Raw genomic sequence first — 25,035 nt, forward strand, 5'->3', positions numbered from 1 at the left:
GGTCCGGTACAGACAAAATAGGCTGGTGTATGGGGCAGAGGTGGGCATAGCTGTGGACAAGGTGGGTGCAGCTATTTCAGGGGTGGGGCATCAATTGAAAGTTCTGAAAGTTTTACACTGTGGGGGCATTGTTATTATAACATGTCAAGCTATCATATAACTATACAAATACAGATATATAGGAGAGAAAACTGTTGTAAATTCACACACACAGAAAATCAGAATATATACTAAATATATAGGGAAAGCAACATCAATTCTCTATCTCTTTTTCTCTCTCTCTCTATAAATGAAACAAAAGCCGGAACTACAGCCATGGCCAAAAGTTTTGAGAATGACACAAGTATTGGTTTTCACAAAGTTTGCTGCTTCAGTGTTTTTAGACCTTTTTGTCAAATGTTACTATGGTATACTGAAGTAAAATTACAAGCATTTCATAAGTGTCAAAGGCTTTTATTGACAATTGCATTAAGTTTATGCAAAGAGTCAATATTTGCAGTGTTGACCCTTCTTTTTCAAGACCTCTGCAATTTGCCCTGGCATGCTGTCATTCAACTTCTGAGCCACATACTGACTGATGGCCACCCATTCTTGCCTAATCAATTCTTGGCGTTTGTCAGAATTTGTGGGGTTTTGTTTGTCCACCCGTCTCTTGAGGATTGACCACAAATTCTTAATGGAATTAAGGTGTGGGGAGTTTCCTGGCCATGGACTCAAAATTTTGATGTTTTGTTCCCCGAGCCACTTAGTTACCACTTTTGCCTTATGGCAAGGTGCTCCATCATGCTGGAAAAAACATTGTTCATCACCAAACTGTTCTTGGATGGTTGGAGAAGTTGCTCTTGGAGGATATTTTGGAATTCATCATTGCTCTAGCATGGAGACAGCTGAGCCAAAAATCAGCTATCTCACCGAACGGTTTAATTGACCTTTCGGAGCAGTGAATCTTTTCACTGCTCCTTTCGGAGCAGTGAATCTAGTGCGCTTGCATGACCTAGAGTTCACGCAAACGCACAAGAGCCCCGGCATCTGGCAGAAGGAGCTGAGGGATCTGTGATATCTACTGCTTTATCTTTTTGATGAATGGCCTGGACACTTAATTTCTACAAAAGCAGGTGAAAATTTACTACCTATTTATATAATTACAAAGATATAGAGGCTCCTATATGTTTAATACTTAATAATAATGTGCACCTTCATTATAAAATATTAATATTTCCCTCCATATTTTTTATAAAAAAAATGTATCTCCATATATTTCCTGATGTGTACTGATGGCTCTATATTACCTACCTTTACCTTTCTTCTACTTGATCAGATGTAATAATTTTTTTGGATTTAAGAAAAAAACAGTTTCCTGATATAGGGGCATATGTAATAGCCAGCAACATGCAGACTTTGATGAGATTCTGCCAAGTCTGTCCATATTTTCAAAGAGGCATTCATTTAAAAGGAAAAAACAAATTGGTTTGGGTTCAAACGCATAAGCCTAACAGAATGTCATCTGATGGCTGAGAGACTACTCCTGATTAGCTGGCTATCTATGATGTAGTCAGGCATTTGACCATTAACTCATTCTGCATTGGGGAACTGATTAGTCAATGTCCAGTCATTGGAGTTGTTTTTTAAGTCCTCATATATGTAGAGGACAATATTAATATTTTATAATGAAAGGAATCCAATATTATTTATTAAAAATATATAGGAGGCACTAAATTTTTTATAATTGTATATAGGATGGTCAATATCTATATAATAGGCTAAGTCCATCCTGTCTCTAACATGCTCAGTAGGTGTCAGAACGCTTAGGTGATAACATCATTGATGCTGGTGGGAGGGGTCAGACTTCAGACCAACTGTCAGTAACTGTATTGTAATGGTAACTTATGCTGGGTATACACTGCCCGATGCGGCCGACATTTTACTTACAGAATATCGCATCAGACGGGCATGCTGGACGATCCGGCATACCCGACCAATCAATATTTTAACATTGGCCGGCCGCGCACACAGTACAATTATCGGGGCTATACGCTGATATCTGGCGGATCGCCCCGATAATTGTATAGTGCATGCCCAGCATTAGTAATGGTGTTTTTTGGTTACTCCTTTCATTAGCCCCAATCTACAGAGACAGTGGCAACATGTGGAACATTCCAGCACTCTAAGCCAGCTTTGGCCAGGCTACTCATCCACCTTCTCCATTAACTTAACCAGTTATTTGCTCACAAACCTCTATCTGGACAATTCTCCTGTCAGTGAAGCAAGCATCTGTATGTCCACGTTGACATACAAAAATAAATAATTGACTCTGGGGTCTATATACTAAGCCTTGGATGGAGATAAAGTGAACGGAGATAACGCCCCAAACAATCAGCTCCTGTAATTTTTCAAACACAACCTCTGACATAATAGTTAGGAACTGATTGTCTGGTACTTTATCTCTGTTCACTTTATCTCCATCCAAGGCTTAGTAAATAGACCACAAAGTCTGTCGAAATGGGTATGAAGTCCCGTCGGCTGAATAGCCGCCGGTTCATATCCCGACGCCGGCAGTCTGAAGGGAGAAGATCCTGACAGGGCAGGTAAATACCCTAGCCCTACCCCTTCCTTCCCCTAACCCTAACCTCCCCCTTCTAGTTCCTAACCTTTACCTCCCCCTGGGGATGCCTAACCCTAACCTTCCCCCTTGGATGCCTAACCCTAACCCCCCATAGGGGTGCCTAACCCTAACCTTCCCCCAGGGGATACCTAACCCTCACCCCCCCTAGGGGTGCCTAACCTAACCTAACCTTCCCCCCGCACCTAACGCTAAGGGCGCCCCAGACTTACCTCATTTGGGCTGGCATCCTTCGCGTTCTGGCATCAGGATTAAGATAGGCATCAGTATTTTATGCCTATTTTAAATCCCTTGTTGGTATTTCCTTGTCGGGATTGAGACCGGTAGCATCGCGCCTGCTGGTCGATATAACTACATGCCACTCTGTCAAGACTCTGACATGTGCATTGGGAGCCAGGACACCCTTGTTATGGCTCACACTACCGGTGAGAGATGATAAAAGAGGTTATGATGGGAACAAGTATGGATATGGGGGACTGATGATGGTGGAGAGGATGGGAGCAGTGTTTGAGTCGGACCCATCATAAAATGGATATAAAAATAGCAGTTTAATAATAATATAATAGAGAACACTATAATATAAGATATATATATATATATATATATATATATATATATTATATATATATATATATATATATATATATACATACATACTGGTATGGACTGGCACTCCAAATGACATAAATAGCTGCTGCCGGTGCCCTCCCAGTGAAACCCTGGTAGAGAACAAAAAGTGCGGCACTCGTGGCATGTGGCATGTAACAACAAATGACAAGATGTTGTGGAATATTTCAGAGGGCACTAACAAATGGAATGTTCTGTACAATTTAATACCAATACAAAATTCACAATGGAGATACCACTGAAACTTTCAGCTGACAGATTTTAGCATTGAAGAATTCTTCTGATTTGTCCACCAATGTTCTTAATCAATGTGTGAGATGTCCATTAGGTTCTGTGAACATACCCTCTCACCAAAGAAATCACCCAACAATGCGGCCAATGGCCAAATATTAGTACATCAGAATCATTTTATTCTTGATTAAATGTTAAAGTTAGCATAAAGAGCAATTGCTTACATCAAATGTATAAAAAGATGTGCCATTGATAATGCCAATATGAAGGTATAGAGATTATCCCTTTGATTTTTGGATTCCAAGGTTGAACATAAACATGGACATTATAAGCAGCACCCCGACCCTATGCATTTCGTCCTTCTCAAGGACTTCATCAGGGGTAAAAAGCCAGGAAAAATGGTAGCAACACTAATGAATGGTGTATTCAACCAGAATTGGCTGTGGGCATGGTGAAACCCATGATATCTCAGGGAAGCCAAATGTGTAAGGATATGGGTGAAACCTTCATATATACAGGTCTCAGGATGTGGTGTCTCACACTTGGGCCAGACAAACTTAAAAACTTTTTTAAATGTGGACCAAGAGCAGCAAAATGTGGCAGCTCAGCTCCATCAATGCACAATGGTGATGAAGCAATGAAGCATTACAAAATACTCCAATTAAATTTGTACAGGATAGTGTCCTTGGGATTACATGCAGTGTTAGTCTTGTGCCAAACATACAGTAATGCCGAAGAATTGAGGCCAAAATGTTGGCTTTTGACATCATCAGACCAGATAGTCTTCCACCACTTGGTATGAGGGTCCCCCACGTTCTTTATGGTAAACTCTAGGTGAGATTTTATGTGAGTTTTCTTCAATAATTGTTTTATTTTTTTTATTAGTTTCACATAAACAACAGTATTAGGAAGGGTCTGGCTTATTGCTTTGCCATGAATATTTGCTTCAATACATGCCATGAAAGACTTTGTTCTATTGGAGTTTCCATGATAGGCCCCCTTAACAGATGTTTTTCTACCATGAAGTTTTGGAGGATCACCTGGTTTAGACAAACACATAAATGTATCATAGTGACTCCTTATATTTATGAAAGACTTGATATTGCTCATTAAATATGTTTAATAAATAAAATTATCAATATGTGATTCTTATTTCACTTATATCACATACTTAACTTGCATCACTTAATTTACATTGATGATAGGACTTGAGCTCTAAGGAACAGATTTGTTTTAATTGTTCTTTTATATTTGTAACAAAACTGTTGTTTAGAAATGAACAAACCAACTGTGGGACCTCTCTGACAGGTGCATTTGTATTTAAAATAATTGAAACACTTTAATTGTTTGCAGGTGCACTGAAATTATGTGACATTTTGAAGACAATTGATTGCTCTATTATTTATTTTGGTGTAGCATAGGGAGCGAATAACAGTTTACTACTGTCGTTTTGTGATTTTAATTAAGAAACATTTTAGTGTATTTTTTTCCACATTACATTATATTTTGTGATGTGTTATGGATAGCATTACTGCCTCACAGCACTGAGGTCTTGGTAGCCCTAACTGTTTGGAGATTGTATATTCTCCACATGTAAAGATTAGCAATAGGGTAAATATTGTTTAGAGTCACTGAGGTCCCTCTTTCACAATACCGGCTTCACAACAGATCTTGAAATGTAATTGTGACCAATTATTGCAAAACTAAAAACTATTATGATTTACATAATCCAAACATAAAGATATACAGTATGCTTTGAAGACCTATAAAGAGATGGTGGTAATTTTGCACTGACCAAAACTGCTAGACTTGTGAATATAATTATCCCACCCAATAAGTGTTGTGGTTAAGTTAAAGGGTACTGTCTCCAAAATAAACTGTATGGGGTATATTTACGATAGTGCGGGTTTTTAGAAGTGGAGATGTTGCCCATAGCAACCAATCAGATTCTAGCTATTATGTTCTAGAAGGTGCTAGATAAATATTAAGTAGAATCTCACTGGTTGCTATGGGCAACATCTCCACTTCTAAAAACCCGCACTTTAGTAAATATACCCCTATAACTGATGCAGAATATTTACTATACTTCTCAATATGGTACTCTACAGAGGAAGCTCAAAGCAACTTCCCTATTACGCGTCAGATAAGTCATCAATGGATAGATCCAGTTCCAGACAAAACTTGATTCAACTGCTTCATAGGAATTGATGGCAAAACTAATGCTGCCCATCCACTAGGCGATTAAACCTAGTGATGGAGCGATAACGACGGTCGTTATCGCTCCATCGCTTGGTAAACACCCATAAATCGGGCATTAAAAGGTTAAAAAATGACCAGCGATGCGCACGCCCGCTGGTTGTTTTTAACATCAATCATCGCCCGAACATGAAGGTCAACCTGACGACCTCCATGTTCGGGGATGATTGATCTGCATACACTGAATGTCTGAACGTTCAGGGTATGCAGTACACCCCGCGGGTAAATGCAGCAATAGTGTAGCGACTTATAATTCGTAATCAGAGAGCAGCTAGGAGCTTGAACCCTCGGTGGTACTCACAGTGTCCGGCCAGCTGGTGTGTGCACAGGTATTGTGAATGCTGCTCTAAGCATGGTATATTCTTCAATCCCTGAGTGTGCTTTCACGGCACTCCTCTCCATGGGTTTCCTCTGTGTGTTCCTGCCGAATGTAATAAGCAGGTTTCGGTATTTCCACGTGGAGTCCGGAATAATACGGGGATGAAAACCAGCTCAAGGTAATGAAAGCTCTGCCAGTCTCCCGTGTCCTCAACTGGTTTCTACGCACTAAGGCGGCTTTTTCAAGAGGCAGAAGTTTTCTTTGTGAGCCAATTAACCTACCAGTATATTTGTGGAGTGTGGGAGGAAACCAGAGTACCCGGAGGAAACCCACGCAAGTGTGGGAGGAAACCAGAGTACCCGGAGGAAACCCACACAAGTACTGGGCGAATATACAAACCCCACTCAGGGCCATGGTGGACATCAAACCAAAGAGCTCAGTGCTTTCAGGCAGTAATGTGAACCACTACACCAACTGTGAACAATATCAAGATTACAGAAACTCAATAATGGAACTAGGTATTTATTGTTAAATAATGCACACAAAGAAAATAAGATGGACACCACTCAGAGGGTAAGCATCCTGCATCAGCTGAAACCCAGTTATATTACCTACTGTATAGTAACCCATATGCAGGGACCATAGTAGAAGAGCTTTGCATGCTACATTTAAGCTTTGAATGTTTCATTCATTTAACAAAATTATAGACTAGGTGAAATGGGAAAACAACTTTTGCATTTTGAGTTCTTAGTACCGGTGTATTGCTACAAAGTACATCACTGACTTCACATTATGCACCGTAACCTTGTAATCTGTAATTGGCAGTTAATAAGTAAGGGAATTGATATATAATCAATCAATATGTATTTAAGCAGCAACATGTACACATGATATGCAAATAACAATATCCAGTAATAATTGTTGACAAATTGGTATTTTATATATTTGAGTTGGGAACACAGTGTAAGGGTGTCTACACTAAGACTTTAACATTAGAAATGTAACATGCATTATTAATATATGTTAAGTGCATGCAAATGGGTGTGAAAATAATAATCATGGTACCAAATGACACCTAGGTATTTACATTTTAATGTGCATTTCAGTTGATTTGCAAAGTGCTATTATGAATGTTTATTGTTCTATTTCAGTGTACCTGGTGCACATCATCATCAATGAACATTATACATTCATATCTAATGTATATCAAATGCGTACATAAATGCAATATGTAGCCTTTTATATGCATTTTAACATGTGCTAGAAAAAAAGTATTTTAAATGCCAGTGTAGTGTAGCCAATTATAGTTTTTATAATTTGTTTCTCTATTTAATATACCCACAAGTAAAAGTGATTCTACACTGGAAATGCGGGAATGTTGTACTATCACACCCAGCCTATGTTTTTAATGTTTTTTAATTAAATTGATTTTTAATAGATTGAATTTTCCTGGGGTATTTCATTTTAGAGTACAAGATGCTTGCATTATATCTTCCCAAGTATTGTAAATAGCCTAGGTGCACACATGGCTTTCAGCTGAAGATTTACATTCACCGGAGATCAGTGCCAAGGTTACTTCACTGAACTCCCCATTTCATTATTTATTGAAAGCTTACAAAATTACTATTCTATGTTTTTAAACTTGCTCTGGCATTTTTGTAGCACTTGACTTTTCTCTTGTTTTGCAAGAAAATGAAAAAGTTACATGGAGGTTTATTTATCAAGCAGTGAAAAACTTAGAGAAGTGGACCAGTGGAGAAGTTGCCCATGGCAACCAATCAGCTTTGAAGTAACATTCATTAAGTACAGTCTATAAAATCATAGGTAGGAGCTGATTGGTTGCCATGTTCAACTTCTCCACTGGTCCACTCCTCTAAGTTTTACACTGCTTGATAAATAAACCCCTCGGTCAGTAACTTTAAGATTGACCTAGAGCTGGATTCAGGCTTTGGGTCACCTAGTCCACTTAAGAAAAGAGGGGCATCTGTCACTGGCGTGTGCAGTGGGGTCTTCTAAATAACCCCCCAAAAACCCTGGCAGGCCAATTTTCTTATGAACGCTGGCTGCAGGCCAGATCGAAGCCCTACCCCTCCGCAATATGTGAGTCTATGGTAAGGGGGAGGGGCTAATATAAAGCAATTCTATGAGCATTGCTTCATTATGTCCCCGCCCCACCCATAGACCCACAAATAACAAGACTTGGGGCCTAATTATGCAAATTGACCATCCCCAGCACTATTTGCAACCTCTCCTGCTGTGTGTGTATATGTATATATAAAATATATATGTGTGTTGGTGTGTCATACATAATAAATATAAATATATATTATATATATATATATATATATATAGATGTAGCAAATATCTGTGGCAATATGTGCTTAAACATATTGTGCTCAGATGTGCTTAAACATATGGTACAGTATATGCAATCCAATCACCATAAACATAAGGTGATGGTGACACTCCCCCAAAGACAGTTAATTGGTGGTGGAAAGATTTAACAGGACCTTAAAGTCTATGATACCCCGGGCTGTCCTGGATAATAAATGGGAATAGAATGAAGTGCTCCCTTACATCATGTTTGCCATTCGTGCGGTACCCCAATGTTCAACTGGGTTTAGCCCATTTGAGCTCCTCTTTGGAAGGTAACCAAGAGGTGTCCTAGACATCTTGAAGGAAGGCTAAGAACAGCAGAAAATAGATTAACCAAATGTTGTAGAGTTTGTTATATGAACAGCTGTATAGAATAGGGCCCATTGTTCGCGAAAACCTTATAGAGGTCCAAGCTAGTCAGAAACAAGCCTATGATGCCACAGCTCAGGTCTGAAAGTCTTATCCATTGGATAAAGTTATAGTGCTGGTGCCAAAGCAAGAAAGTAAGTTGTCTGCCCATTGGCACAGACCCTACAAAGTGGTGGAACCTGTAGGACCAGTAAATTACCTTATCAGGCAGCCAGGAAGGAGCAAGTAGAGCAGATATACCATGTCAACTTGCTCAAACCCTTGTAAGAAGAATGTCCAGACCCTGTACTTCTCGCTAGACTGCTCAGATGCCGCACTGGGTCTTTGAGAGATACATTGTCCATGGTGTGGTGGGCAAAAGTACAACCCAGCGTCCGCAAGAAGAAGACTGAAAGGTGTCGGCCATCACCAAGGAATACATGTGCTTCCCCAAACTTGGAAAAGCAAAAGGGGGGGATTTGTGGTGAGAGGGGTGGTGGCTAATTGGTGGCTGCTTGTCTCTCAGTATGTCAATTAGTAGAGACAAGCACCTAATAGTATAATACATTTGAATTAATAGGAAAAGAGTTACATTTATGTCAATATGTGTACCAAATATATTGCAATATGGTGTATTCATATATCTATCTATACACACACACACACACACACACTATATGGACAAAAGTATTTGGACGCCTGACCATTACATCAACAGGGACTGTAATGACATTGTATTCAAATACATATACTTTAATATGGATTGGGTCCCCCTTTTGCAGCTATAACAGCTTCCACTCTTCTTGGATGGCTTTCCACAAGATTTTGGAGTGTTTCTGTGGGAATTTGTGCCCATTCATTCTGTAGAGCATTTATGAGGTCAGGCACTGATGTTGGACGCAAAGGCCGGCTTGCAATCTCCATTCCAGTTCATCCCAAAAGTGCTCAATGGGGTTGAGGTCAGGGATCTGTGCATGCCAGTCAAGTTCTTGCCCACCAAACTCATCAAACCATTTCTTTATAGTCCTTGCTTTTTGCACTAGGGCACAGTCATGTTGAAATAGAAAAGGGCCTTCCCCAAACTGTTGCCGCAAAGTTGGAATCATAGCATTGTTCAACATGTCTTGGTATGCTGAAGCATTTAGATTGTCCTTCACTGGAGGTAAGGGGTCTAGCCCAAACCCTGAAAAGCAGCCCCATACCATTATCCCTCCTCCACCAAATGTCACAGTTGGCACAATGCAGTCAGGAAGGTAACGTTCTCCTGGCATCTGCTAAATCCAGACTCACCCATCTGACTGCCAAACAGAGAAGCATGATTCATCACTCCACAGAACACATTTCCACTGCTCCACAGTCCAGTGTCAGTGTGCTTTACACCACTCCATCCAACGCTTGGCACTGGACTTGGTGATGTGAGCCTTGCATGCAGCTGCTTGGACATGGAAACCCATTCCATTAAGCTCCTGCCACACAGTTTTTGTGCTTACATTAATGCCAGTGGTAGTTTGGAACTCTTCAGCTATTAAATCAGCAGAGCGTGGAGGCTTTTACGCACTATGGGCCTTAGCAGTCGTTGACCCTGCTCTGTGATTTTACATGGTCTTCCATTTCATGGCTGAGTTGCTGTTGTTCCTAAACACTTCCACTTTCTAATAATATCACTTACAGTTGACCATGGAATATCTAGCAGGGATAAAATTTCATGAACCGTCTTATTGCAAAGGTGACATCCTATCACAGGATTGAAGTCACTGTGCTCTTCAGAATGACCCACTTTATATCACAAATGTTTGCAAATGGAGACTGCATGGCTAGGTGCTTGATATTATACACCTGTGGCAACGGTCCTAATTGAAACACCTCAATTCAATAATTAACAGGTGTGGCCAAATAATTTTGTCCATATAGTGTGTATATATATATGTATATATATATATATATATATATATATATATATATATAAATATATATTGTAACACGGGATATAGACATGAGGATTCCAGAAAGGCAGGTACTTGGCAAAGTAGTGTCTTGGTAGCAGACACTGCACCTTAGCATACGTGAGGTTTAGGTCTGGACACACACACAGGCACATAACAGAAAGTAATCAAACAACATAAAAGTAAATGTCTCAGCACTCCTAGTGCTAATGTCTGTGGACTCTCCATGTCCTGGCACCCTAATGCTAACCACCACCCCCCTGCATATTGCCTGGCCAGATTGTTCAGCATTAGGAGCCATGAGCAACAGGTGTGTGAGAGTTTTAAACCCTTTCTGTGCTCCAGTGATTATTCCAGCTGGGTATGTTTAAATGTGAAAACCTGGAATTCCACACCTCTAATGCAGTATGCACAGGTTTTACTCCAGCCTTGGAGGGAGCTAATTCCACCAGAATGTGGGCAATTCAGATGAGAGACAACCCCTCTCACCACAAATCCCCCCCTTTTGCTTTTCCAAGTTTGGGGAAGCACACGTATTCCTTGGTGATGGCCAACACCTTTCAGTCGGAAAGGTGTCGGCCATCAGCAGATGCTGGGTTGTACTTTTGCCCACCACACCATGGACAATGTATCTCTCAAAGAGCCAGTGCGGCATCGGAGCAGTCTAGCGAGAAGTACAGGGTCTGGACGTTCTTGCAAGGGTTTGAGCAAGTTGACATGGTATATCTGCTCTGCATGCTCCTTCCTGGCTGCCGGATACGTTAATTTACTGGTCCAACAAGTTCCACCACTTTGTATGGTCTGTGCCAATGGGCAGACAACTTACTTTCTTGCTTTGGCACCAGCACTATAACTTTATCCAATGGATAAGACTTTCGGACCTGAGCTGTGGCATCATAGGTTTGTTTCTGACTAGCTTGGACCTCTATAAGGTTTTCGCGAACAATGGGCCCTATTCTATACAGCTGTTCATATAACAAACTCTACAACATTTGGTTAATCTATTTTCTGCTGTTCTTAGCATTCCTTCAAGATGTCTAGGACACCTCTTGGTTACCTTCCAAAGAGGAGCTCAAATGGGCTAAACCCAGTTGAGCATTGGGGTACCACATGAATGGCAAACATGATGTAAAGGAGCACTTAATTCCATTCCCATTTATTACCCAGGACAGCCCGGCGTATCATAGACTTTAAGGTCCTGTTAAATCTTCCCACCAACCCATTTGTCTGTGGGTGGTATACTGAGGTATGCAGTCATACTATTCCCAACTTCTTACACATTTCTGCTATTACTTGGGACATAAATTGTGTACCTTGATCTGTAAGGATTTCTTTAGGGAACCCAAGACGAGAAAAGAGGAGCATCAACTCTCTGACAACAGTAGTTGTTTTGGTATTCCGCAAGGGTATCGCTTCTGGATAGTGAGTGGCATAATCCAAGATCACCAGAACATATCGGTTACCCTGCTTTGAATTTTCCAGTGGACAAATGAGATCCATGCAATGTGGTCAAATGGTACCCCAACAATAGGCATTGGCACTAGTGGTGCTCTCAAATGAGGTCTTGGGCTGGTCTGGCACACGGAACACCGTTGGCAGTATCTTTTTACTTCAGTCATGATTCCTGGCCAAAATAATTAGAGCAGAATATGTTCCAGTTATTTTCTTCTCCAAGATGACCTCACCAAAGATGGGTATGAGCGTCTCGCAACACTAGAAGTATATATGTACCCTGGGTACCAACAACTGCTCAGTCTTTTTCCCTTCTTCAGCTTTAAAGACAAAATATGGAGTGCCCTCTGGGGGGTAGTCAGCTTTTACGATGCCATTAACTTCTATGACACTAGCCATGACATTCCCGAGGGCAGCATCATTTTGTTGATCTCCAGCAAAAACTTTGCAGTCTTATGTCAGATGGCAGTGTATCCCAATCCAGACTGGGGCTAATCTCGCTTAATAGTGGTGAGTCAGACATTCCTTCTCCAAAGAGGACTGGCCATACTTTTCCACTCTTCTCCCTTTTCTGATGTAGGGCCTTGGAGACTTTACATTGGTGCTGTCTCTGTGGTTCCTTAATGAGCTCAACAAATCCTGGGAAATTGCATCCCGATAGGATAGAGGAGCTTAGGACCAACCACGGTGACCACCACATAAGTGCGCCCCTTTATGGTAAGGCTCACTCACACTCAGGAAAACTTTTCTGTGGATCCATGAATGCAGAGTACTTCAACTAACCCTGGCACTTTTTCCACTGGTCTGGGCAGGACAGCCTCTTAGATCAGGGTTAGCTCACTCCCTGAGTCTATGATAGCTGGGAGTTCTCGACCATTCAGTAACACAGTTTCCCACATTAATGGGGGTCTGGAATTCAGGGGTGCCATCGTGCAAAAAGCAGGTTACATATCACCCATACTAGCAACCCCACACTCCCTAGGCTCTGTTTTTCTGGCAGTTTTGACTAGGTCATATTTCTCTGCATCATCAACACTGTGCACCCTCTCAAATATCAGTAAAAAAAAGGCCTCTGGGTCATCTGAGGCAGACATTTCCTTCAGATGCCCAGCACCTGTTGTGTCAATTGACTGGGTCACTACCTGTAACATTTGTTTCTCTGTAATTTGGTGAGAGGCCAACAAATTTGCTATAGTGTGAAAAACGTCCTCCTTTTTTATTATATATTTTATTATATGTAAGTGACAAAAACACTGAAAAGGTTGTCAAGGGGAGATATATATGCCCCAGGTATTTAGCTTTTGTCTGTTAGAGAGAAACTGATTAGTAGCCTTGATTGCCAGATCACATGTGAGAGGCTGATAAAGGGTGTGTCGGTCTCTATAGTCAGCACCTTTACCCTGATCTTGTCACACATGGTGGAGAATTGCACCTAGATTGCAGTAAAAAAATATATGTCTATGTATGAATAAGATTCAGATTAGTTATGTAAAATAATTCACACTGCATTTATTTTAGAATTTTGCAAAAAAAACTGTATGCAGCTTTGAAAAAAAGGATGCCAAGAAGTCCTGAAACATTGTGGTGCACTGTTTCTCTCCTGTCTGTTGATATGCTACCTGGCATAATATAATGTTTAGTTTTACAAATGCTGCATTAAATTATGTGAAATGGTGACTCAGATTCAGAGCTGGACGCAATGCCGATGTTTATGCAGTTTTGTGACTATCTGTGATCTGCACATTTGTCTGATTCGCAATATACATTTGTCAAAATTCGGTAGTCGCAGCATGGATTTGGCCACAGTGTGCTTAACAGTCTGGAAGCGTTTGTGGGAGGTAACGGGGAGTGGCAAATAGAACGCAGACATGTCTAGACCATCTTGGAGGCATGTTGCAGACTGCGAATGCGATCCCGTACGCAGTTGCAAATGCTCCTGCATCTCACTTACTCAGAACTTGGATAATCAACCGATGTTGCATCTTTGTACGCAATCATTTGGATTTGTAAAGTCACCAGGTGGCATCTCAATGCACATTTCGTCCGCTGCGACATTTGTATAACGGTGGCCAGCCACACCCACTCTCCACCCCCAAATGGTTGCTCATTTTAACTGTATCTACAATTATTTTTTACAAAGATCTGTCTACATACATAAATCTACTTGCATTTTACCTGGAAGAGGAGACATTTGAACATTGAAACAGCTGTGGTTAGGCTGTATTTACAATTAGACTTTACTAAACTGTTCAATTGTGGTCATTTCAATTTTATGTTTTTATAGCCTAAATAGCATGCAGTTTACGCTCTAAATAAGGAATGCAGCATTAGAATCCATGATAAAGGAAGGATCCAGATCGATTTCTATATGATAGAACTGGCAATGTTAGATTACACGATCTAGATCAGGATTGTATTTTGAAATAAATAGGGCACAAATTCAAGATAGATAAATATAACTTTACTACATTATACAACACTAATGAGGCCTCTACATCATCATTTTGTTGAAAACTTCATAAAAAAGTGTCCTGTAACTGGAGAGAGTAGTGAGAAGGGCAACGCATGGATAGGTAAGAGACATTATTATATAACAATGTTTGATCCAGGCAGACGTCAAGTGGTCAGTATAGAGTCTGAAAATATATTTTACCCTATTAGAAATAACTGGATTATGCTTGTTTTTGCCTTTCCTCTGGATTAATTGATTAGGGATTTAGAGGATGATTAGTTCAACTTTACAAACAAACTTTATGTTTCTTTTTGACCTAAAAATCTATATCATATTTACACACTAACCCTTAGAGTCATACTTTATTTTACTCTCTGATTATTTTCATAACATTTAATTACTTAACACCTTGCCACACAAACTAATATATAATTGTTAGTATATGATTATGTGTTTCGGTATTAACTGCACCTGCTTTATTTAGGTCACACAGTGTACAGGAGTAGGAAAAAATAATCTTTGTTCTGATAAATATTAATAGGTTATGTGATCAGTCTAAATTTGGTTATTATCGTCACAAGATCAGAATGCTATTTTTATTTTTTTGCTAGATGGTCAAAATAAAAAAGGATTATTGGAACTTAATATATGAGATCATATGCTACGTGTTCATGGCCTTGGAAGTTGAGTAGTACAGAGGCTGCAGCAGTAGCAAATGCAGTTAGGGCCCTAAGCTAAAAGGATATTTTGGGGGCCTGGATGGCATATGCCCGTGTCTTGCTGTAACTGTCTTAATTAAAAACATTTGTTAATCTTACTTTCCTACTCTCCCCAGAGGCGGATTATCCACCAGGCGGTACAGGCAGCTGCCTAGGGCCCGGGAGCTCCTAGGGGGCCTGCCTGAAACTGCCACCCGCATTACAATCAACTGTTTTTTTTTTTTATATATATATATATATATATTAAAGGGCCCACGGGAGGGATGGAGAGTGTGACAGGTTCCAAGGGACTGGGGTGAGCTGAGCCAGGGGGTCCTATGTGGCATCGTCATCTGCCAGAGCCAGTGTGTGTGGATTGGAACAGCCAGACAGATGCAAGCAGAGGACCCTCCCCGATCCAAGCTGGAGGGAGATCCCACCCCCTTTCTTATCTCAGTCGCTAGCAACCCATACAAAGCTGCGGCGTTGCCTCACTTTTTCCACCTGACATCCTACTCACCACGCTGAGTCCCTGCTGCGATGCCCGCTATATAGCCTTTGCTGATTCTCACCTATCCCCAGTGCCGCTGGGTTCAGGCGGTGGGAGATGGTTGTGTACGGTGAAGAGAGCAGGAGGCAGAGGATGGGATAAAGTTGCAGGAAAGAGACAGGGAGTAAAATGGATGATGGAGGTAAAGGGACTGAAGCAGGTACATTGGGGGGGGAGCTAAAACTGCTGATACTGTTAAAGTGGTTGAGATAATGGAATAAGGCAGGTGAAGGGAATGAGTAAGGTAAAGAATAGGGGTGAAAGAAAAGATGAGGGCAATTCACCAGGTAAAGAGGGACTGTATAGGGAATGTTGGTAAAGAGGGAGGAGGTAAAAATATATATATGGGTGTAAAGAGAGGAGAAAGCACCACAGGCAGAAAAAGAGTGGTGAAGGAAATGAGGCAGTTACACAGGCAGATATAAAGATGGGTAACAAGTAAGTAGTGGGATTAGGGAGTTTAAAATATTGAGGTAAGTGAAGAAGGAGGAGTAAATGAAATCAGGCAGGTAAAGAACATAACACAAAGAGGTCCCCTCAACGGCTTCTACTACCTGCGACTGAGACGGGACAGTTAGACAGGGCAAGATGGAGCAGGGTGAAGTGACTGGGTTACTAGAATATGCAATATATATATTTATATATATATATCCAAAAATGGCTAAACAATTAGCCAGATGAGGGCACTCACCGCACTTGCAAAGTAATAGTAAATCAATCGGCTTTAATAAGACAGTAGTATATCACCATAATAGTAGTCGACGTTTCGACCCCTAGGGGTCAATATCAAGACAGGTCATCCCATGCAAGAGTCTTGCATGCTGAGAGAAGGCACCATAAACCTAACCCTTCTGGGGGGTGCATAGCTCTAACCTCCCCCCGGTGGTGCCTAACCCTAACCCCCTCTTCTCCTAGCCTAACCCTAACCCTCCCCAGGGGGTGCCTAACCCTAAGTCCCCCCATGGGTGCCTAAACCTAACCCTCCCCCCCACGGATAGCAGCTAACCCTCCCCTCTTACCTTAATTTGGGAAGCCACCTGTCAAGATTCCGTCGTCAGGCTAAAGACAGGGGTCAGTATTTAGATGCTTATCTTTAGTACTAAGTCATGATTTAGATGGCTCCTGTGCGTCGGGAATTCTAACTATGTCCCGTTGCAAATATGTGATCAGCTACCTGCTACTTCACAGTGCTGCTGCGTTTTGTGTACAGAAAGAACAGCACATTTTTTGCTGGTTCACAACTGCTACCTATCTAACAACTGCTGTAATTTATAAATTGAAGGAACAACTTCCATTTTGTGCCAATGAGTGGGTGTTACTGGGTGTCCACACATAGGATAAGTGTTCCCAACCTGGGACTGATTGAATGTTGCTGAGTGTTCGTGTATATGATAAGTGTTCCTCACTTGCGACTGAGTGTGTGTTGCTGGGTGTTCGTATATAGGATAAGTTTTCCCCACTTGCGACTGAGTGGGTGTTGCTGGCAGGGCCAGACTATCCACAGGGGGGCACCTAGGGTGCTCGCCTGCCACCCAGTAATGGAGTTCTGGCCATGAGCTGGGAAAGAGGGTGCCCACGAGTGTGGGAGAGGGAATACAGCCATGAATGAGGAAGGGGGGAGGGGGATGGGCAGACATAAGTGGGAGATGCTGATAGCCTGTGCCCAGCCAATGAGCATGCAGAGATAGCCTGTATGGCCAGTGTACAAACACTGGCCATGCAGGCTGCAGCGACGAAAGGGGGCAGGCATTGCAGCCTGCGAGCAGTGCAAGGTGAAGAGGAGCAACGGCCCTCACGAAAGTCAGCAACGACCTCCTTGCCGCCAGATCCAAGGACCACTACTCTCTGCTCATTCTCCTTGACCTCTCTGCTGCATTTGACACTGTAGACCACCCTCTCCTCCTGCAAATCCTTTACTCTCTCGGTTTACATGGCACTGCCCTCTCCTGGTTTTCCTCCTACCTATCTGATCGTTCCTTCGCTGTGTCCTCTCATGACACCTCTTCCCCCCACTTCCACTAACAGTAGGAGTTCCCCAAGGTTCTGTTCTTGGACCTCTCCTTTTATCCCTATATACATCCTCTTTAGGTGAACTCATTAACTCCTTTGACCTCCAATATCATCTCTATGCAGATGATACTCAAATTTACCTTTCCACCCCTGAGCTCTCCCCCTCGCTCCTTACCCGTATCTCCAACTGTCTCTCTGCTGTCTCTTCGTGGATGTCCCAGTGCTTTCTTAAACTTAACATGTCTAAGACTGAGCTGATCATCTTCCCACCCTCTTCCACTACATCACTTCCCACAATTTCATTATCTATTGATGGCACAACTATCTCCTCTAGCCCCAACGTGCGCTGTCTTGGAGTTATCTTAGACTCCTCCCTCTCCTTTAAACCGCACATTCAGCACCTCTCGCAGTCCTCCCGTTTTCACCTAAAAAATATCTCCAGGATTAGACCCTTCCTCACCCAGGATGCCACTAAAACCCTCATCCACTCACTGGTCATATCCAGATTGGACTACTGTAACCTTCTCCTAGCTGTCCTCCCAGTCTCTCACCTCTCTCCACTACAATCAGTTCTCAATGCTGCTGCTCGGCTCATCTTCCTCTCCAGACGTTCTACATCTGCTTCCCCTCTCCTTCAAGCCCTACACTGGCTCCCCTTCCCCTTCAGATGCCAATTCAAGGTTCTTACATTCGCCTACAAAGCCCTCACCAAATCCTCTCCCGCATACATTTCTGACCTTCTCTCCCTTCACACTCCTGCCTGTCCACTTCGCTCAACTAATGCATGCCGCCTCTCTTGCCAACTGATTACTTCCTCCCACTCCCGCATCCGAGATTTTGCCCGTGCTGCTCCCTACCTTTGGAATGCTCTCCCTCTCCCTATCAGACTCTCCACCTCTCTACAAATCTTCAAACGGGCTCTCAAGACCCACTACTTCATCAAGGCCTTTCAGCACTCATCCTAACCCACCTCATGCTCTTTCCTTCCTATCTTCCCCTTCTGTGTCACGCCTGTCTGTCTGCTCCTCCCCTTAGAATGTAAGCTCTCACAAGCAGGGACCTCTTCCCTCATGTGCTTCTCTTTACATTTTCTTCTACTCTCTACTCCCCATTAGGGCACCTAACACTGGACTGCCAACTCCCAGCAGCTTATTGTGAGTGCTTTAATCACTATTTCAGCAATGTATATAAGTTGTGTGCTTGTCCTGCACTGTAATGTACTGTAAGTTACTTGTTTCTTGTTCACCTATTAGTTCTATGTACTATGTAAGGCGCTGCGGAACACTTGTGGTGCCATATAAATAAAGGATAATAATAATAATACAGTGTGTGACAACAGGGAGCCTGCACAGTGAAAAAGAAAGTAACCACTTGTATCCTGCCCACAGCAATTTTTTTTACATTGGGCAGTGATGACAGTAAACTTGTTTTTAAGGCAGTTAAAATGAAAGGGAATAAGGTGGGCATACAAAGTGTAGAATGGGGCAGGGGAAGAAAGTGCACATATAAAGTGTAGAATATGGGGATGAGGTGGGCATGCACAGTTAAGATAATATGGGGGGGGCATACACAGTGTAGAATATGGTATGGGGGAAAACTGGGCAAACATATTGTAGAATGTGGACTGGGAGAAAGTGTACATATTATAACATATAGGGAAGATGGACATAGACTGTAGAATATGGGGAAAGGTGGGCATACACTGTAGAATATGGGGGGAGGTAGGCAGGCACTGTAGAATATGGGGTGGGAGAATGTGTGTATACATATCATAACATATGGGGGAGAAGGTGGACGTACACATTGTAGAATATGGATGGAGAAGGTGGGAATGCATCAATATTTCATGAAGGTAGGTTTCCCGGCATATGACTAAATTGACCTTGGGGTTAAGTCCCCATGGAAGAAAAATTAGACTGTATGTAGCACCAAAACACTGAAGACTGTGAAAAATTATTGACTGTCTCTTTAAAATGCTTCTCCTGATTTTTTCTCTCTTTCCTGATTGATGCTGCTATGCTTTTTATTTTAGACCTAATGTCTCCACTCCCCCTGTTTTAAGTGACCCGGGTCCCCCAAAGCTTTAATCTGGCCCTGGGAGGGGTCCAGTCATAAGTAGGAAAAGGGGGACGCATGTTGTATTATATTATGTAATGTAAAATTCAGTTGAATTATTTATTCGCAATGCAGGTTTAGATTTATCAGATTTGGAAGCACTAATGTGTAACATCAAAGCTGGATTACTGAAGCCATGAAAATTATCATGTTATAGAGTGGTGTAAGCTTCAAAACCCTATGCTGCTCATGGCTGTTTCACCCATGCTGGCTGTGTTCCAATGCCCATTGAAATGTCACCCACTACAGCGTATATTACATTAAATGGTGTGAAGCAGTTTGTCTGGGCAAAGGTACTTTAGGTTATATACAGTATGTCACTCAATTTGCTCTTACAATTATCTGCAATGTGTAATTTAAAAACAACTGTGCTGCATTCTTGGAAGGTGTTGACATGCAGCCACTTTATTAATTATTTAACCATATCAAATTATTAAATGTTCGACAATCACAAATTAAATAAAGAAGGGGGTTCCTACACAAAGTTGCACAGTTCAGGTCAGGCTTTGTGAGGATACCTGCCCTGTCATACGGTGTCAGGAGTGTGCCTTGCAAATGTGTTTTTCTTATTTTTGGGCAAAACCATCTGCACCTGGAAGACCATGTCTGGTGGAGAGTGAGTGTTGTATGAGGACAGACTTGCCAATGACAAAAATATTTGCGCAATCCCTAGTACATTAAAAGTGATCCTTCAGTTTGAAGGAATTATGAGGTACTGCCTGAGACTTATTAGGTGTGATTAATATATGTCAGCAGGGGTGTACATAAATGAGACAATACCTATTTTGGTGGTGGCAGACAAATAGAAAACTATCCAAGTCTGGTGCTGTTTCCTGTATTCAGTTTCATAGTAGATTGTAATATGACTTATTTATTGAAGTTGTGTATCAGATTTCATTGTATATATTAATATGTGACATGTATATTTTTATAATTATCTGGTGATCCTTAATTTCTACAAGTTTACATGATGGCAGTTTACATGATTTTTAATATGTAAAATTATTATTTTCATGGTGAAATGGTGGTTTCCAGCAAAGTATCTTACATTTATCAACACAACCAAATGAATCAAATACACATATGAAGTAGAATGTATCCCTGGGCCTATGACCACCTACATTGGATTACACGTGCCTTAAATCTTTCCTCTACACCAGGCATTAGCACCCTGTGGTTCAGTTACCCAAGTGGTGTCAGTAATCTGGTAGCTATGATTTACAGTTTGTTATTAACCACCTGATCTGGAGTCACAGAATAATGGCACACTGACTTCATTTTTCCAACTTAAAAAAGCACCACTCTTCTAGCTCAAAATACTACATACGATATGAAGAAGAGGTATTCCACTGACATTTGTTTGAAGTGAGCTTGTAGTGTGTTGTATAGTGGGTATAAACACAGATGATGAATATTTATTAGAAAGGAAATGGTTTATTCCTACTGTAAGAAGCATATTCTTACCTCTAAATAGTGTAATAACGAATAGTAATAAAGATATATAAATGAGACATGCATTATATGTATACACAATAAATGGCATATTGTTTATTTGTACTCTATGTAGACAAAAGTGATTGGACACTGACAGCAAATAGATTAACAAAATGTTATTGACGTCAGTACTTTGTAGATACACCACGTGCAGTGATTACTGCAGACACCCTTCTTGGCAAACTGTCCACAAGTTCCTGGACATTCCGCCTTAATACAGTGGCCAACTTTGACACTGAAGAAGGTTGAGTTAGCCTAGAACACACCCTTTGCTCCAATTCATCCCAGAGGTTCTCAGTGGGGTTAAGAGCTGGACTCTGAGCTGGTCAGTCCATCTGGGTTACCAAATTTTCTGCATACCAGTCCAGCGTCACCCTGGAAACATGACAAGTCGCATTGTCGTCCAGATAAAAGCAATAATTGTTTCCATAGAACTGTAAGTGCAAGGGCCCCCCTACGAAGTGTTCTTGTTGAAACCGCCACGTTAGTGGCCATTTGGAACTCGTGCAATGGTATGAATGTTATGTACTTCACTTGCGCGGGGGCGTCCAATCACTTTTGTCTTGAAGACTTGTTTAATAGCTATAATTATATTTATTATGAATATGACCAACTATGCTTTCAAAATTCACTGTATAAAGTAGTTCAAAATATATAAATAATAATAACTTACAGCTTCCAAATTTTAGAGGACAGGCATGGGCGTCCATAGGAAAATCTTCTAACTGCATGGGGCATTCTGCAGAAATTGTTAGTCTGTTGAAATAATTAGGGGAAAAAAAACAGAATTAAACAGCAGTCCTACCAGTGGGCATCCCATCATTGTACATACTTGCTAGCATAGGAAACCTGACGACTACTTAATCTTCTATTGCAATAGTATATTATCATCTCTTGAAGTATTTCAGGTTTTTATACAGATACACAGAAAAGCAGATGTGGCAGATTTTTACCTGTTAATTCCCATTGCTGTCAAACTGTATTAACATGAGAGAACTTCTCTCTGTCTATCTCTTCATATAAAGTATAGCCTTTACTCCCATAGCACTTATTCCCCAGAGGACAGCTCTCTTATCATTGAGCCAAATGTCTCCTGCTACCACATTTATATGCTGAGCAGAGAAATGAATGTATCCTGGAATCCCTATAAAACAGAGGGTACCTGTCACTGTGCTGCGGCAACACCAAAGGCAAAATGAGGGTGGTCTGATACATTTCCAATATTTGCTAGCTTCGGGTCTTTATGGTGCTACAAAGGAATTGTTGTGCAATAATGCCATATGTTTTTTTGCCCCACAATTTTAGACTTTTGGATTTTATTTGATCTTGTAATAGGAATATCTTAGAAATGCATTTGAAGTTACTAACAGAACCAGACTACAATGAGGCTCCATGCTAAGCTTTATTTGACAGCTTTAACACTTCAAATATCATAAAATAAATTATTCTGCGGATAAGACTTTAAAACAACTGAAATTCATTTTTAAATCTGCACAATAAAATAAATACTGCATTGGCTTTAATAACAATATGACAACTTTAATAATGTAAGTGTCTACTCATGTATTATTATTTTTTAATAGTGTGGATTTAGTTTGTTACAGCTCCAAAGCTCAGATCTGCCTCACCTTTGGCATATCACAGCGTGGATTACATATGCAATAAGACATTGAACAGCGGGTGTCATGTACAAAAGCAAAAGAAAAATCGATGTTACAGTAATAGTGTTGATGTCTTTCCTGATTAACTTTTGACATAATGCTGCTATTTTTCTCAGATGTTTTCAAGAAGTCACCATCGGGTTTTAGCATGAGCAAAGGTCTAGATTGTTGGATAAGCATTTATTAGCTCTGCAAGATAGGTTAACTTTGTGAATATGAGTGGAAAGGGGACTCAGTGAAACTTGGCATAGCCCAATAAGGTGTCTTTTTTCTATGTACAAATGCAAAACTTTGTTTAGTTACTTTAGGGTAAGATAACAACTGCAAACAATGCAAAACATAGGGTAAGGCAAAAAGGGTGATTGCAGATGTGTGTTCATGTTTTTTATTACACCTAGCTCCATTGTGCTTCATCTGCGATTTTATAGGTGCATACTTTGGACCTGCTTCAGAGATGGACCCAATGACAATGACGTACACAGATTGAGCGATTGTCTGCCATCGCACATGCGTATAAGCCGCACTGCACATGCAATTATGGATGTACAGAGGAATCCATCACTAAGTGAGTGACATGTAGTCAGCGTTTGGGGGAGGTAGTGGGAGATGGTTGATAAAACACAGGCGTATCGTTTAAATGCCGTTACATGGGCATGCATACATTAGCCCTTGCAATCTCCTATGTAGACGGAGAGCCCTCTGCGTGTCAGGAGAGCTGCCGAGACTGCAGCTGGTCAGACCTGTCGCAAGGGCTAGATGGCTGCTCGATGTGTATTTACGCAGGTATGCAACATCGTACGTATATGAGAAGGGAGCGGTGGGCGTCTTTATGCTCAAGGAAGCTTTGTAACTATTAGCATATTTACGCAGCTGCATTGCATACGAAATTGCAGCTGCTATCGCATTAGCGTCCATCTCTGAATCAGGCCCTTTGAGTGGTATTTCACTGTGTCTGCAATGCAAATAAGATGCAAAATGTTAAACAAAATACAGTATGCTACACCTCTTGGAGTGACTGGGTTGCACCAGGTATCTTACGCTCTATGGTGTATTGACACTAGGGGGTAAATTTACTAAGATTCATGTTGCATTTTCAGGGGAAATATCACTTTTTGGCAAATCGGGAATTTACTATCACTAAAGTCGGGTGATTTCTTAATTTTTTCAGGTTTAAATCGGGTGGTTTAATGCCGCAAATTCAGCGGTTTTGAACAATAGAAATGATATCACCATTGGCTCAAATCGGAAGTACTTTTCATTTTTTTAATACAATTCGTTAATTTACCATTATTTGTTTTGCTAAAGTCGTCCGTTTTACACTCAAATCGGGGACTCAATAGAAGTTTTAAATGCACCACCTCCTGAGCTACAAGTTGCCATCGAACATACACAAATCAGTGTGATTTGTGTATGTTTCTAAATGGCAAGTGTGTTCTAATGATTAATTTAAAAAAGAAACTGACGTGAGGACCCCCAAAAGGCTAACCAGCCCTGAACTTTCCAGCCAGGAACAAAACATGTAGGGTTCCACCGTAAATTAGGTACCAGCACCAGGCTACAGGGCCAGTCCTGGTTTTAATTATAGGGGGGAAAAATGCATATGGGACCCCCTATAATTAAAACCAGCACCGGACCCTTTCTAGGAGTGGTCCCCTTGTCCAAAGTAGGCATCCAAGGTCTTCAGAAAACAAAAAAACTAAAATTGCAAACTACGCAATAGATACCAAGCAGGATAGTAGTTGATATCTCCGAATGAAATGCTCAGACACGGCTTCTACCTTTATAGAGCCGTATCTGAGCGTTCATTGGCTGAGAGAGGTGAGCCCCCGCCTCTCTCAGCCAATGAATGGCTCCTCCATTGAAGTCAATAGTGGGAGCCACAG

The 25,035-nt window shown here is 41.2% G+C and overlaps 1 protein-coding gene across 1 annotated transcript in view; it reads right to left on the reverse strand.

The window, feature by feature from the left end:
- GABRA5 (gamma-aminobutyric acid type A receptor subunit alpha5) overlaps positions 1 to 25,035 on the reverse strand; it is a 168,087-nt gene that overhangs the window by 60,105 nt on the left and 82,947 nt on the right. The window contains exon 6 of the mRNA XM_088454038.1: positions 22,165 to 22,247. Within this exon, the coding sequence (XP_088310164.1) occupies positions 22,165 to 22,247 (83 nt within the window). The remainder of the gene's footprint in view (positions 1 to 22,164; positions 22,248 to 25,035) is intronic.

Source organism: Taudactylus pleione, unplaced genomic scaffold (genome assembly GCF_031769625.1).
Source record: "Taudactylus pleione unplaced genomic scaffold, aTauple2 ptg000609l, whole genome shotgun sequence".
NCBI classification, from domain to species: Eukaryota; Metazoa; Chordata; class Amphibia; order Anura; family Myobatrachidae; genus Taudactylus; species Taudactylus pleione.